The sequence below is a fragment of the Meleagris gallopavo genome, chromosome 15 (genome assembly GCF_000146605.3).
Source record: "Meleagris gallopavo isolate NT-WF06-2002-E0010 breed Aviagen turkey brand Nicholas breeding stock chromosome 15, Turkey_5.1, whole genome shotgun sequence".
NCBI classification, from domain to species: domain Eukaryota; kingdom Metazoa; phylum Chordata; class Aves; order Galliformes; family Phasianidae; genus Meleagris; species Meleagris gallopavo.
The window spans coordinates 7,672,157-7,684,820 of record NC_015025.2 but is presented as its reverse complement, the minus strand read 5'-3'; the positions used below and the strand labels follow the sequence as shown (position 1 = coordinate 7,684,820).

At 40.2% G+C, this 12,664-nt stretch overlaps 1 protein-coding gene across 3 annotated transcripts in view; it reads right to left on the bottom strand.

Annotated features, from left to right (window-relative positions):
• Positions 1-12,129, bottom strand: part of CSNK1A1 (casein kinase 1 alpha 1) — a 32,090-nt gene extending 19,961 nt beyond the window's left edge. For 2 of the 3 annotated variants that reach the window (XM_010718936.3, XM_010718935.3), the window contains exons 1-3: positions 11,986-12,129; positions 1,646-1,772; positions 210-308 (exon numbers count right to left, since the gene is read on the bottom strand). In XM_010718936.3, coding sequence (XP_010717238.1) covers positions 210-308; positions 1,646-1,735 — 189 coding nt within the window. In that variant the 5' untranslated portion in view covers positions 1,736-1,772; positions 11,986-12,129. The remainder of the gene's footprint in view (positions 1-209; positions 309-1,645; positions 1,773-11,985) is intronic. The other variant, XM_010718937.3, reaches the window with a different exon arrangement.
• Between the last annotated feature and the right edge of the window lie 535 nt (positions 12,130-12,664).

The window sequence follows — 12,664 nt, the reverse complement described above, 5'->3', positions numbered from 1 at the left end:
TCCATCTCAGTGTGGGTCAGAGACCTACACACATATGCCACTGCATTTAGCAGTGGATACTGACAAAGCCAAGTCAGCCAAATTCTCACAAAGATTTGTGGTTTAGCATCCAATACATCAGCTTTAGCAATGAGTAAAAAGGCTGTGCAGCTTGAATTAAGTAACATAGCCATTCTCTTTGAATCTTTTAAATACAGCATTAGACTAACCTTATTACAGTGACGCCCAATACCCATTAGGAAGTTATCTGGTTTAATGTCTCTGTGTATAAAGTTCTTTGTGTGCACATATTCAATTCTACTGATCATCTGTAAAACAGAAAACATCAAGAAAGAGATTCATGAGAGCAACACATTTTACTTATGCCTACAATTAAGCATGACTTCGTAGTGCTAGTTTATAACTTGCTCAATGAAAACCAAGTCTTTTTCATATGCTTTTTAAAGAAAGTCCTTTTACATGTTAAAATTCCAACTCTGGTTGTGAGCTGGAAGATTGAATACCTGAAATCATTTCCCAGACATTCAAGTTCATCATCTAACTACAGTGTCCAATTAAAGAGTAATTTATTTTTGCAGTATAAACAAGGCTTTTCAATACCTACCATGAGACAATTTTAAAGCTTGTCTCTTCACGTAGCACCCATCTCAGTCATTCATTCAGACAGTTATTCACTTATCACTAAGTACTGCTTTCCCAGTTAATTTTTTAGAGCAAGTAACAACTTGATTGTGGCCCATCCTATTCCAACTACTACAATCCAAGAATGACAGTGAGCAACAAAGATGCAGAGAAATTCTGGCACATCTTAGCATCATAAATGGTCGGGCTATTTCCTGTGCGTGAGATCACAGCACATGAGTTTATATGGAACAGCTTTTCAGCTGCACTTCACATAGCCTGTAGTGAGCTAAGTTATGTTATAACATCATATCCTTGACAGCTGTTCTACTTTATTATGTCCTAAAACCCAGTTCTACAGACCTCATATGCTGACCTCATACATCTCCCTTCTTTTCCCAGATGACAAAAAGTTACTATTCACCATAGAAAGGAATACTGCACAAGAACTGCACAGGTTCCTCAGAAACACTGTAACACTCTGACTCTAGTTAAGTGAGCATGTAAATGCTTCTTTCTAGAGCAAGCACACCAGCCATTTAAAGCAGCACAGATAGGGGACAGCTGATCTTGTCTTTACACAAGCTCCCTGAGCTTCCCTGGCCATACGCCTGGGATTCTACGAGCTCTGGCTAAGTGACAACTTGGTACTAACACTGATTATGTAATATTAGATTAAATTTAAATTGCCATTGAAAATTCAACTCACAAACCCCTTACTGCCTTCCAAATAACTGAGAACAGTACAACCAAGCTATTTACTAACAGCAAGGGGCTATTTCAAAAGCTGTACTCTCAGAACCAAGTTGAAGAAATGTCAATTGCTAGAAAAAGACTAACTAGACAGGCACTCCTGAGGTCTCAGTTACAGACCGCTGAGGCCTTGAGTAAGTTTGAAGTAGTACAGCATCTCAAATAACACAGAAGGTTGTTTAACACATTATTTAACCTAATTAAAGAGAACCATGCTACACAAATTCATATTCAGGTTTTCTGACATCCTCACATTTATGCTTGTACATACCTGGTCTGCTAGCATAAGTACTGTTTTCATCGTAAACCTGCGAGAACAGAAGTTGAAGAGGTCTTCAAGGCTGGGACCAAGAAGATCCATAACTAGAACATTGTAATCCTTTTCTTGACCATACCACCTGCAACAAAGAAATGTGTTCAGCATAAGCAAGAATCATACAAGTTTGAGCCTTAGCTATCAGTAAACAGGAGTGAAACAAGCAGCTCAATTACTGTCACATGGCAGTTATGCTCCTCAACGTATAGAAGCGATCATTCTCAAAATGCATTTTTGGAAACCAATAGATGCTTTTAGAACATTCAACATTTCCACACTCTAGAAGCCCTATGCTGGACTCTCTCCAGTCCTTCCACATCTCCACTGTCCCCAGAAGTCCAGAGCTGATCACACCACTCCTGGTGTGGCCTCAGTAGAGGGAATGGACCATCTTCCTGTACCTGCTGGCCACACTCCTGATGCACTCCAGGATGCCACTAACCCTCTTCAAAGCAAAGACACGTTGCTGGCTTATGTTCAATCTAGAGAGTTAACTAAAAACCAGGGCTATTAGTCACTCCTACTTTCCTGGAAGCAAAGCCTGAAGGCAAAACTCAAACTGACAACAGTGCACGGCATGTTTAAGTTTCCCTGAAGTAGAAACATTAAGTTTTAACAGTGACTGAAACACCAAACATCAGAATTAACACAAAGCAGAAGTCATTACAAGCCAACACACTGAGGTTTCAGTACATAACTCAAAAACTGAACTGAAATGCATCAGCAGGACACCTTACAGTTCTATCTTTATTTCCTGCGTTATTTAATTTCACAGGAGCATTGGTAATTGCTTTAGGCTTTGTTTCATGTAAGGCATCTCTGCAATGCAAAAGAATTCATGCAGTTAGCTCATACTACCTCCTCATTTATTCATTCAAGTTTAGCAAATATCAATCAAGTACTGCTGTACTACTAAGTAAATGACAAAAACTCTTTACTAGATTTTTAACATATAGGGAAGCACAGTTGAGTGCCACAGAGGCAGATATAGTTGTTGCAACATATACACTCTCAATCACAGCCAAGGAGGCAGTGGGATCAACCCTTAAGTGTCAATTTGGGACCAAAAAAAAAACGTTTCAGGAATTACTCAGTATGACACCTTGGTTCCTATCAAAGTCACCTTTACAAACTGCTGAGTAGATATGACAAGGGTCTATAAACAACTCTGCAGCTCACAGTTCAAAATGAAACACTGCAGTCAATGAAAGCGATGAGAACTGGATTGGATGATCTGCTAGATATTCTGCCATGAAATTTAGCTTCACTGTGAAAAATAAACTGAATCCAAACACCCTAAGATCTGCCATTGTAAAGAGTAAATCCAGATTCAGGTAAACCATGTTTTGCTTTAAGAAGTGAAAACTATTTCAGATGCTGACTGTAATTGTTGGTAACAGTAATGGCTCAATAGCCAATAGCACAGTCCAAGGGAAAACAACCTCACCCCAACTGAACTAAGAAAATTTAGTTACAGCATCACAAAAGAGAAAAGCTAAGCAGATGAAAGGAAACCCTACCCTGGGAAAAGCATTTGATTTGGTTCCTCTATAGGGATCTCTCTGCTTAGCACACACAATAACCCAGGTTGGTTGCACAACCTCCATCTGGCCTACTTCTGCATAGGCACAAGAACTTCTTTTAATCTCCTGATCACTTAATATTTCTGAAAAGCAGAATCAACTTCACAAGACAACAGGACTTCTAAACATCCAGTTTTCATGCTTACAGGCCTATGATTCCTCAAGTAGTAGAGCACCCCATTTATTCATTGCACTGACAGCAAGTGAAACTTCTGCTAGAATACCAGAGTCACCCGTGCTTTATTTACTTTGCTAACACTCAGTTTTCATTTCCCTTGGAACATTTCCAGGGAAAATGAGATTAAGAAGTAAGGCTACATCAGGTCCATTCACAGCGTGTCCAGTAGCTGCTACTGCTGGCAGCACAAGAAAAAACATTACAAGAGTTGGCTCTTCTCAGGAATCCTTGGAAATGATGATGCTCAAGAGCTTGGCAAGTACTCGTTGATCCCACAGTCACTGCAAGATGACATATGATCACACCTTTTGGACATGAGCTTTCCCATGCAAGTTTTAATGCTGTGGGAACACCGCAGCACCAAATGGAGCACATCTCTGGAAAAAAGGCTGGTCTCCTCCAGAGATCTCTGGTGGTCCAAGCCCTACTGCTGGTGCAGTGTTGGAAGCAAACTACTAGTAGGAAAGAATGACCTTACAGAGCCCTGGTTAACTATTAGATGCTACAAGAACCTCAGAACACATCTTCTACTTGTCACTTCTTCTAAACATGCCCGGAAAGTGAATTTCTCTCTCTCACTGAGGAGAAGAGAACAGAAGGGATATTTTTTAAGCAAGGAGAGCTCTAGAAAGCAGGAACAAGATACTTAACAACTTAACAGTTCACTCTGGTTACACAGTAACTCTGTGTATTAGTTACATACCACCTATGTTCAAAAGAAATATAGAATCCCTAGACTAGGAAAAATCATTATCACTATTCTAACTCACTTCCACAGTGACCATGTCCCATTATGGGGGACATGTATAATTATGGTGCATAATTAGACAATTTTAGTTCTGTAGCACAGGTCCATCTATACCTCCTTATGCAAACATATATATATATATAAACACACACACATATAGTTTCTAGCAAATACAGTTTATCAGCTTTCCCAAACATTTGTAGAAAACCTTACTGGAAAGCTCCACTAATTATTAGCAGGACAGTGCAATTACTGTAAGAGCTAGGAGCTATCTCTGAACACGCCACGTAGCACAGTAAGCCCTGACACAGCTGTTAAGATGCACAGTCCATACTGAAGCTGTGGGGTGTGCCTAAATTCACGTGTGCATAGAAATGCTTCGTCATTCTCCCATGCCTCATTTGTTCATGGCTACTAATCAATTAGAGCATAGTTTATAAAAACAAAGCAAAAAGCTAAAACAACTCTTTTTGAAGCTTTTGTGATTAGAACATTATCAAATTCGAACTGTGACCTTCATTTGACTCCAGCAGCTTATCTCACTTAGAAGACCAAGACTCAGCATGTCAACAAGTTTCCAAATCACGTGGTTTAGCAGCCTGCTACGCAGTTCCCATATACTCACACACAAAACTTCTTGTAACATCCTGAACAGTTTGCAGCTCTATGCTAAACAACTAAGTCACATGATACAGCAGTTTAAAAGTATTTGGTTTCCAAATCCCACCCAGTGAAGTATGAAGCCAGATCATATGACAAATGAATGCTTACTCTAATGTTTTTTCATTCCCTTAACTAACCTTGAGACAAGCAAGCAAAGTACTGATGCACATCTAGCACTTAGTAGCAAAGACTGTAGGTCGGCTTGACCCAAGCTTAAATCCTTTTCTGTTTCCAGAGATGCATCTTTAGAAATCGTATCATCTCTATTTCAGCAACCACACGGTTCCTAAATAATGCCAGTGGTAAAAGAAGCCTTTGAGAAAACACATGTCTAAGAAGAACTTTAAGAAAATGAAATATTTGGTTATTACCCTATTCACTTCTTGTATTTCTTTCCTTCAAAGAGTCAAACTGAGGTAAACCAGTTAGTAAAGAAGTCAAAGAGTCAGCAAAACTCAGAAACAGGCTGAGAAAGCACAGGCCCAGCTGCAACCTCCTGTGCCACTTCTACACCCTCGTTAGATTATCAGTTAATTAACTGTCTGGTACTGCTACCTTGCTGTTGTAATTACAACCTCCAAAACTGTGCAAGCTGTTCAAGTGATAAATAAAAGCATTCAGGAAATTCATATTTAAAAAGTGACAAATGTAAACAGCAATGAATGAAAGCACTCACTCACTGGACAGCTGTTGGTCACCAGCAAAGAAAACCCAAACCCCAGGTGCTCTGAAACTACCAAGGCAGCAAAGGCACGAGCATAAGGCAGCATCATTTCACCTACAGGTTACTGTATGCATAAAACCAGAACATCAGCTCACTGTCACAACAAAGCATTCCTACCACCAACTATAACAAGACTGTCTTGTTTCAGATCGATAAAAGCTCTCCTCAGACACCCGTTTTGCCAAGTGCCTGGTCTTCTGCTACAGGCTTCTGAGAATTTGACTGCCATCACTGACTATTCCTGTAGCCATCTGAACTGCAGAAAGTCATGCTCGTGTCCTACAACAAAAAAAGCATCCTAGTGCCTCAGTGCAAAGAAGTACAACGCTGCTGTGAGAAAACTTAGATGGACTCAAACCTTTAGACTCTGCAATTCAAACAAAAATATAATATTGATGAAAAGGCATCCAGAAACAATTATATCTTCATTCAATAAAAAGGTCAATTTGCACTTCAACATTCTACTGACTTCTGCTAATTTCATCATTTGCACTATGTCACCCTACCATTACTCTGTCAAGCTCTATGCAATTAGTTTCCCAGCGTTTTGGCTTTAAATGTCAGACAGAAGAGCTCATATGACAAAAAAGTGGAGACTGTTAAACGAAAGTGGATTGAGAAACACTACCAGAACAAAACAAGGCACAGTGAACAAGCAAGCTGGAAAGAACTACTGGGATTACCTGAGATAACCTTATCAATAAGTTTGACAAGTCAGTATGCACGTGAGGGTGAATACACAAGTCTGGAAGATCTCATGTGCACAAAGGATTCAATGTGCAAAATAAAACTGAATGGCGGTGAGGTGATGAATCCACTGGAACCATTCCACTTCTGCAATCACTAAAGCATTTACACAAAACTCTCCTCACTGGGCATAATGTAACGAAAGGGAAAACACAGACCTCCCTATAATCATATGCTTCCACAGGCAGCACTGAAAAAATCAGCAATCCTAACCAATGCAAACACAGGTATTCAACAGAAATTGGGCAGGAGTTGGTGTCAGTGCTTACAGCATTGTTCCTTCATGCAGCAATCCACAAACAACGCGGGTCAGACATCGGAGCAGAAATATAAAGCAGAAGCTGGGCTTCAAAATGGATAGAAAGGCGGTGATCCTAGCAATTGTGTTCACAGAGCTCAGCAAGTCAGTCATGAAGTTATGCAACTGCTCTTTGTACATACAGGATGACTGTAAGAGGGAGGCAGCCATTAAAGAAATCAAGGAAGTAGTAAATGGGCACCAACCGCCCACAGGTACAAGCACTCAGCTTCAGGCTCTTTCCAACCACAGAGCCATGAGTGCTGGCCTAAGAAGTCAGCACTGTGCCAGAATCACAGGAAGAACTGCATGTTAACCAAAACAAGCAGAGACAGGACCAAAAGTAATCTCTTCTGGTCAAACACGTTCTGGACTTCTCAGGCCAAACTCTTGAGAAATAAAGATGTTACAGACAAACCACTGAGTATATTCTGCCTGTAGAAGTACACTAATGTGAGTCTTAACAGATATGGAAGCAACACACAAGAGGAAGGCAATCTACCACTCAGGTTCACATCTACATTGCCACATATTCTCTATTTCCCAAAACTGGAAAAGCACTTCAACTGCTAGCCAGCTTGGAATCAGTAACATAAATGAACCTAACATAACATGGCATGACTGAAATACTGAAGTGGAATATTTAACAGATGTCATCTAACATTAGTTGCTATGGTGAGTATGAATTAGGCCACTCAAGTACTAAATAAAGAAACAGCAAAGAACACCCTATGTTATCAAGTTAGGTAGGATATAAATAAGATTTTGTATCACTTTTTGTACAGTTATGAGAAAAATATGAATACATGAAGCATGCCAATGCAATTCATCCGTTAGGCACAAGGGAAATTTCATCTGTCTGGTCTTATGTTGCATACATACTTCTATGACTTGCTGCTTTGCTAGTTGTTTTGTGAAGTAAACTAACAGCTGGTAGGAAGCGAGGAGAACATAAGTCACATTTCTTCCATAGAAGTCAAAAGGCTCCGCTCAGATGAGAAGGTAAGCCATCAATCTACAGCACGTACTGCAAATACTGGAGGAAAATAGACCCTTTCTGTAGGACTTCTGCTGATCATCTGTGCCAAATGGAGTTAACACTGAACTTCAAGTGCACACTTCTGCAGCTGTTTCTGCAAAGGATGAACTAAGGCAAGAGGAAAAAATGATAGAAAAACAGGGTCTCTCTCAGCTGCTTTTAAGTAGTCCACGAGCACCAACTAAAACAGAAGTTTAGATTGTTATAAAAGATGAAATTTTGTTTGAAGACATTCACTCTTAGCAGTAAAAGTTCAGGGATTCATTTCAGTTTCCCACTGAGCTATCAGAGCAGGAATGTTGCTCTTACCCACTACAGCGGGTCTGTCCCTCAGTATAAAGGTGCTTGAAAGAAATATATTTACCAATTTTTAAGAACAGAATTTAAAATGCTCAGGGAAAATTCCATTGGGAAATGGAATTCCATTGGCCATGGTTTTCCGCTGCGTGTACTATTTAGTGAAGATGAATATGGACAGAAGCTTATTAACAGATTATCCACCAGCATGGCACTAAGTAACCAGAGAGCCCTGATGTCTGAGACACTTTGACTTTTTTGACAGCAGCTTTATAACATGCCACACGATTTAGGACATTATGTAGCAATATATAAGTGACAGTATTTAATTTCTCAACCTCAAAATACTTTGCAAGAACTTACTGCATTGTCAAGTTAGAAATGTAGGATTTTATTTGTTCAACTTGCAAAAACAAAAAAGTCAATAACATTCATATTTAAACTTAGCAGTGACTAAACTCAAATATTCCCCTGATAAGCCTCAGATGCAACTGAATACTTCACCTCTCCAGCTCTGCCCAAAGAATAAAGCATCGTCTGTTTTACAGTCAACCCTATTCTTTGTGCAACACTTTCACACCTTGCCAGCAGCTGCAGCTAGATCCAGCACAACACCCATTCCTAGTGGAAACAAGTTATACAGAGGTGTTGTCAGGAGAAAAAAAAATCTTAAGTTTGCTTTTCTTTTAGAAGTATATTTGGAAGATATCTAAAGAATCTTCATAAAGGAAATCAACTGTTGTTCATAATCACCATAAATGGCAAAAACCAAGAGCGGCAACCACAGAAGGTTCAAACAATTCTCTCGTCAAGAGATTCACACCATAAACAAAACAACATACAAAACCTCAAACAGTTTCATTCCTCTGAATCAAGACGAAGAATGTGGGAATCAAAGCAGATATTCCAAACTCTCCGAATCAACACCCAGTTAATGAGAAGATCACAGCTAAAAATGCTTTGCTACTAAAAAAAAAGAGCTGATGACCGAGAACAATCAGAATAAACCTACCAGAATACTGCAGACTTGGCACTGTGTCCTAAGGCAGACCAGATTATTAGATGTTAAGCTTGGTCCAAAAGCCCGCTGTCAAAAATGAAGGTAGTATAGCCTAGATTTGTGCATAGCACAGCCTGCAGTGGTATTTACAGGTTTCGGGACATTTCAGAGAGCAGTTCAGAATCCTCCCTGCTCTTTCAGAAAGCAGCAGATTGCAGCAAAGCTGAAGACCCCGTGTGAATTTAAAGTTGTGTAGCTATTCAGACAAGCTAATCTCAATTTTTTGCTATTTCACGTGGAAATTACATGTTCTGTTACAGTGCAAGTAGCAAGTCCTCTCTACACAACTGAAAGCTCACAGTTAATCCCACAGAAGCAGCAGGATAAAAATGCTGTTGAGCCCAGCTTATACAGCACAGAGACTGGAAAAGCTTGGAACTATTCTTCAGTTTTCTATCAGATACTCCATTTCTGTTGTTGCTGCTTAAGGGTACCACTTCACAGAAAATTTAACTATCTTACTGCAAGAATTTCCTCAACCTGATTCATCCTTCTCAATAGGCTGAGCCAAGAACAGCTCATTCCAACTGGACAGCAAACCATTACAAAACAAAAGCGGAATGCGTATTATCAATTACACACGCAGAGACCTAAGTACAAAGTCATACACTCTCTCAGCTTCGCTGCTGCCAAAAAACTCATGTCAGAAAAGTTTGAGTTGTCTGGAACAACATGTGCAGTAATCTGACGTTGCTCCTAGGCTTGGTGATGCACCTGATTGTGTAAGACAAGTCCTCTCCTTCAGATTCCGAGCACCAGGAATTCTCATTCTAACTACACAATGTTTCAATGCTTATCGAGCAAACCACGAGCTGAGCACCCCCCCCCTGCTTCCTCTTCTAGAATATAAACAGAAGTACTGGTTTTTAATTTTTTCAAGCATCACCACATTTCATATCACCAGACAACAAGAAAAGCACAAAGAACCAGTCAAGCAACATCTAATATGTACATACTTAAAATTTACAATAAAAGACACTTCCAAAGCTTTTCTGAAGAGCTTTTCTAGAAAAGTCATCCTAAGATTAACAATGCTGGAACCTGAAGGTAGAAATCTTCAAGACCCCCTGACATTATCAAATAGATGTTATCTCAAGCACAACAGAAGGCATCTGTGCTGTTTCAAGTGCTGCCCCAGTTGTCAATTCTTACCCAGATTCTTGTAATCTGGTACTACTTTGCAGAGGCCATATGTCAAAGAAAGTTCTTAGTTTCTCTGTGATGGAACTTTAAACAAGAGTCATAGAAAAAGTGAGGTCAGATAAAAGTATGTCAAATACAAAGGAAAGAAAACTTACAAGATTACTGCTTTATTTGAAGCTAAAAACAAGTTTCTCAACATGTAAGATGACTTCCAGCATCTCAGCTTTAAATAAAAAGCTCATATGAGGCATTTAAATCAAACTCAAGAACTTACTTTAAATAGTGGTTCACTTCTGTTACATGGTACATTTGAAAAACATGAAACTTAAGTCTCATTATAGCACTAAAGGTTTTCAGAAAAAAGTGTAAGCTTAAGAAAGCATGCTTTTCCAGTTTTGTGATGAAACACCAGATTCATCATGCTTTGGCTGCTCTCCCAGTTACCCTTGTTTTAGCATGAAACTGTACCGCAATGGCTTTCCAATATGCAATTTCTATTTTTCAGCTGTGAAACAAATGTATTCATACAAAGAAAAGAGAAATTTGTCTAAAATAAAAATTAAATCTGGTTACACACAAGGAACTGCTGTAACTGTAGCTGTTCTGTTTCACACAGGTATGTTTGTTCTATTCCTGTAGAAGGCTACCATGAATGCTGAGGACAGATGGGTGAAACAAGGCTGTATAACTCCAGCATACAATCAGGTCTACAATCAGTTGTGTTTACAGAGCAAGGCAAAAAGCTAGCAACTTCTAGGTTTTGTTGGAATATACAATCTGAAAAACACAAGTGTCCCTGCAGTTTGTACAGACTAATTTCTACATGTGCAACGAAGTGAGTTAAGAGCAAAAGGACTAATCAGAATTCGCAGTTTGACTCATTAGCCCTAATGAAGTTGTTCCTGTAGCACAAGACACCAATTCCTTTTATAATATAGCACAAACACCACAAATACTAACTTTAAAAACAATTATTTAAAATACTCTTGGCCAAAGTACTTCTGGAAAGAAAGAAGTTTCACTTAGGCTACTCTGATGCGGATTCAGTCAGAACTACACAGGATAACACCTCAATAATCTGAGAAATGACTCCTCCTAGAGTCTGCTGCACCAGAACAGCAGCAACTTACTTCTAGATCAGGAAATTACTGAAAACTCTGAAAGTTTCAGACAGAATAAGAAACAAGGAAACTGCCTAACAAGCAACTGGGAGGGATTAATCCTGGCACTTTAACTGTACGGAAATCCTAGTGACGCATCTGTTGCGGGTAACAGAAAGGGGCTGCCATTTCATTCCTGGTCGAGGTTCTCAGCAGTCTCAAGCCTTGCTGCACATAACTATGAAAGGAAAAGATACGTGCCTGAGCACGTCCCTTGTCCCAACAGGAGAAGGGGGAGGGTTAATCACGTCTATCCGCCATTTTCTGAGCAGAGGAGGAAGACATGTTGGAACAAAAAAAAAAAACAACAAAAGAAAGCAGCCATTTCCAATACCAGCTCCAAACTCTCAGCCTCATCAAGAACACTGGCTCTCATAGAAACAACCTCATGCTTTATTCTGATGACTTTAAGAATTTCTCACAGTTCACAAACTGCTGAAGATCTCACTTTCATTGCACAGTATGTAAGCCTAAGAAAAGAGTCTGGGGCAGGGAGGGGGAGCTACAAGGATACCCAGGTGGTTGTTAAGCTTAGAATGGACTGCTGGGAAAAATACTCCAACTACTTCTAAAAGAAGTCCCTTATGGTGGTGTCCCACCTCATGGGAACATTAAAGGAAAGTCACCAGACTTGGCACATACAACTGAATCCTACCGTATATGTGGGATGCCAACTCCTCCTTGCAGAATTTTGTAGAGTTTGCTCTCATACAGCAGCTGGGGATGTCTGGCCTTCTGAGACTCCAACTTCACAGCAACTTCCTGCAGTGAGAGGGAACAAGGAATCAGAGCAGAGTGTCCACTGAGCATTGCCTTGCCACTGAGGTGCAGGGGCACAGAACTTCAGTATTCCCCATGCTCTGAGCTACAAATTTTTACACTTCTGGCACTCAATGTCCTGCATTTTGCTGCTTCTTCAAATAAAATCCATAGCGTGATGATTTGTACACGAATATCCATCCCAGGTCATGAAATTGAGCTGGAGATGTTATATCTTCAGATTCACACAAGCAAGGAAGAACGTACGTGGGTGTTTCTTCTTTACAGCTCACAGAAGTGAGGGGAAGAAAGAATAAAAAAATACGAGGAAAAAAAAAAAAAAAGAACTGAAGAAACAGGGGATCTTCTTTGTTTCTACTGCTGATGAACACGAGATAAAGTGCTCCCCAGCTGAAAAAAGGGGCAGAGACGACTGCCAGAAAACAGACTTCTCCGGCCGCTGACAAGGCGCTCTCCTCTCCCTACCTCTCACAAAGCAAAGCGCCGGGCGGCGGCCCGCGGCTCCGTGGGAAGCAGCAGAACGGCTCCCAGCCGGAGGCCGGGAGCTGCGGGCC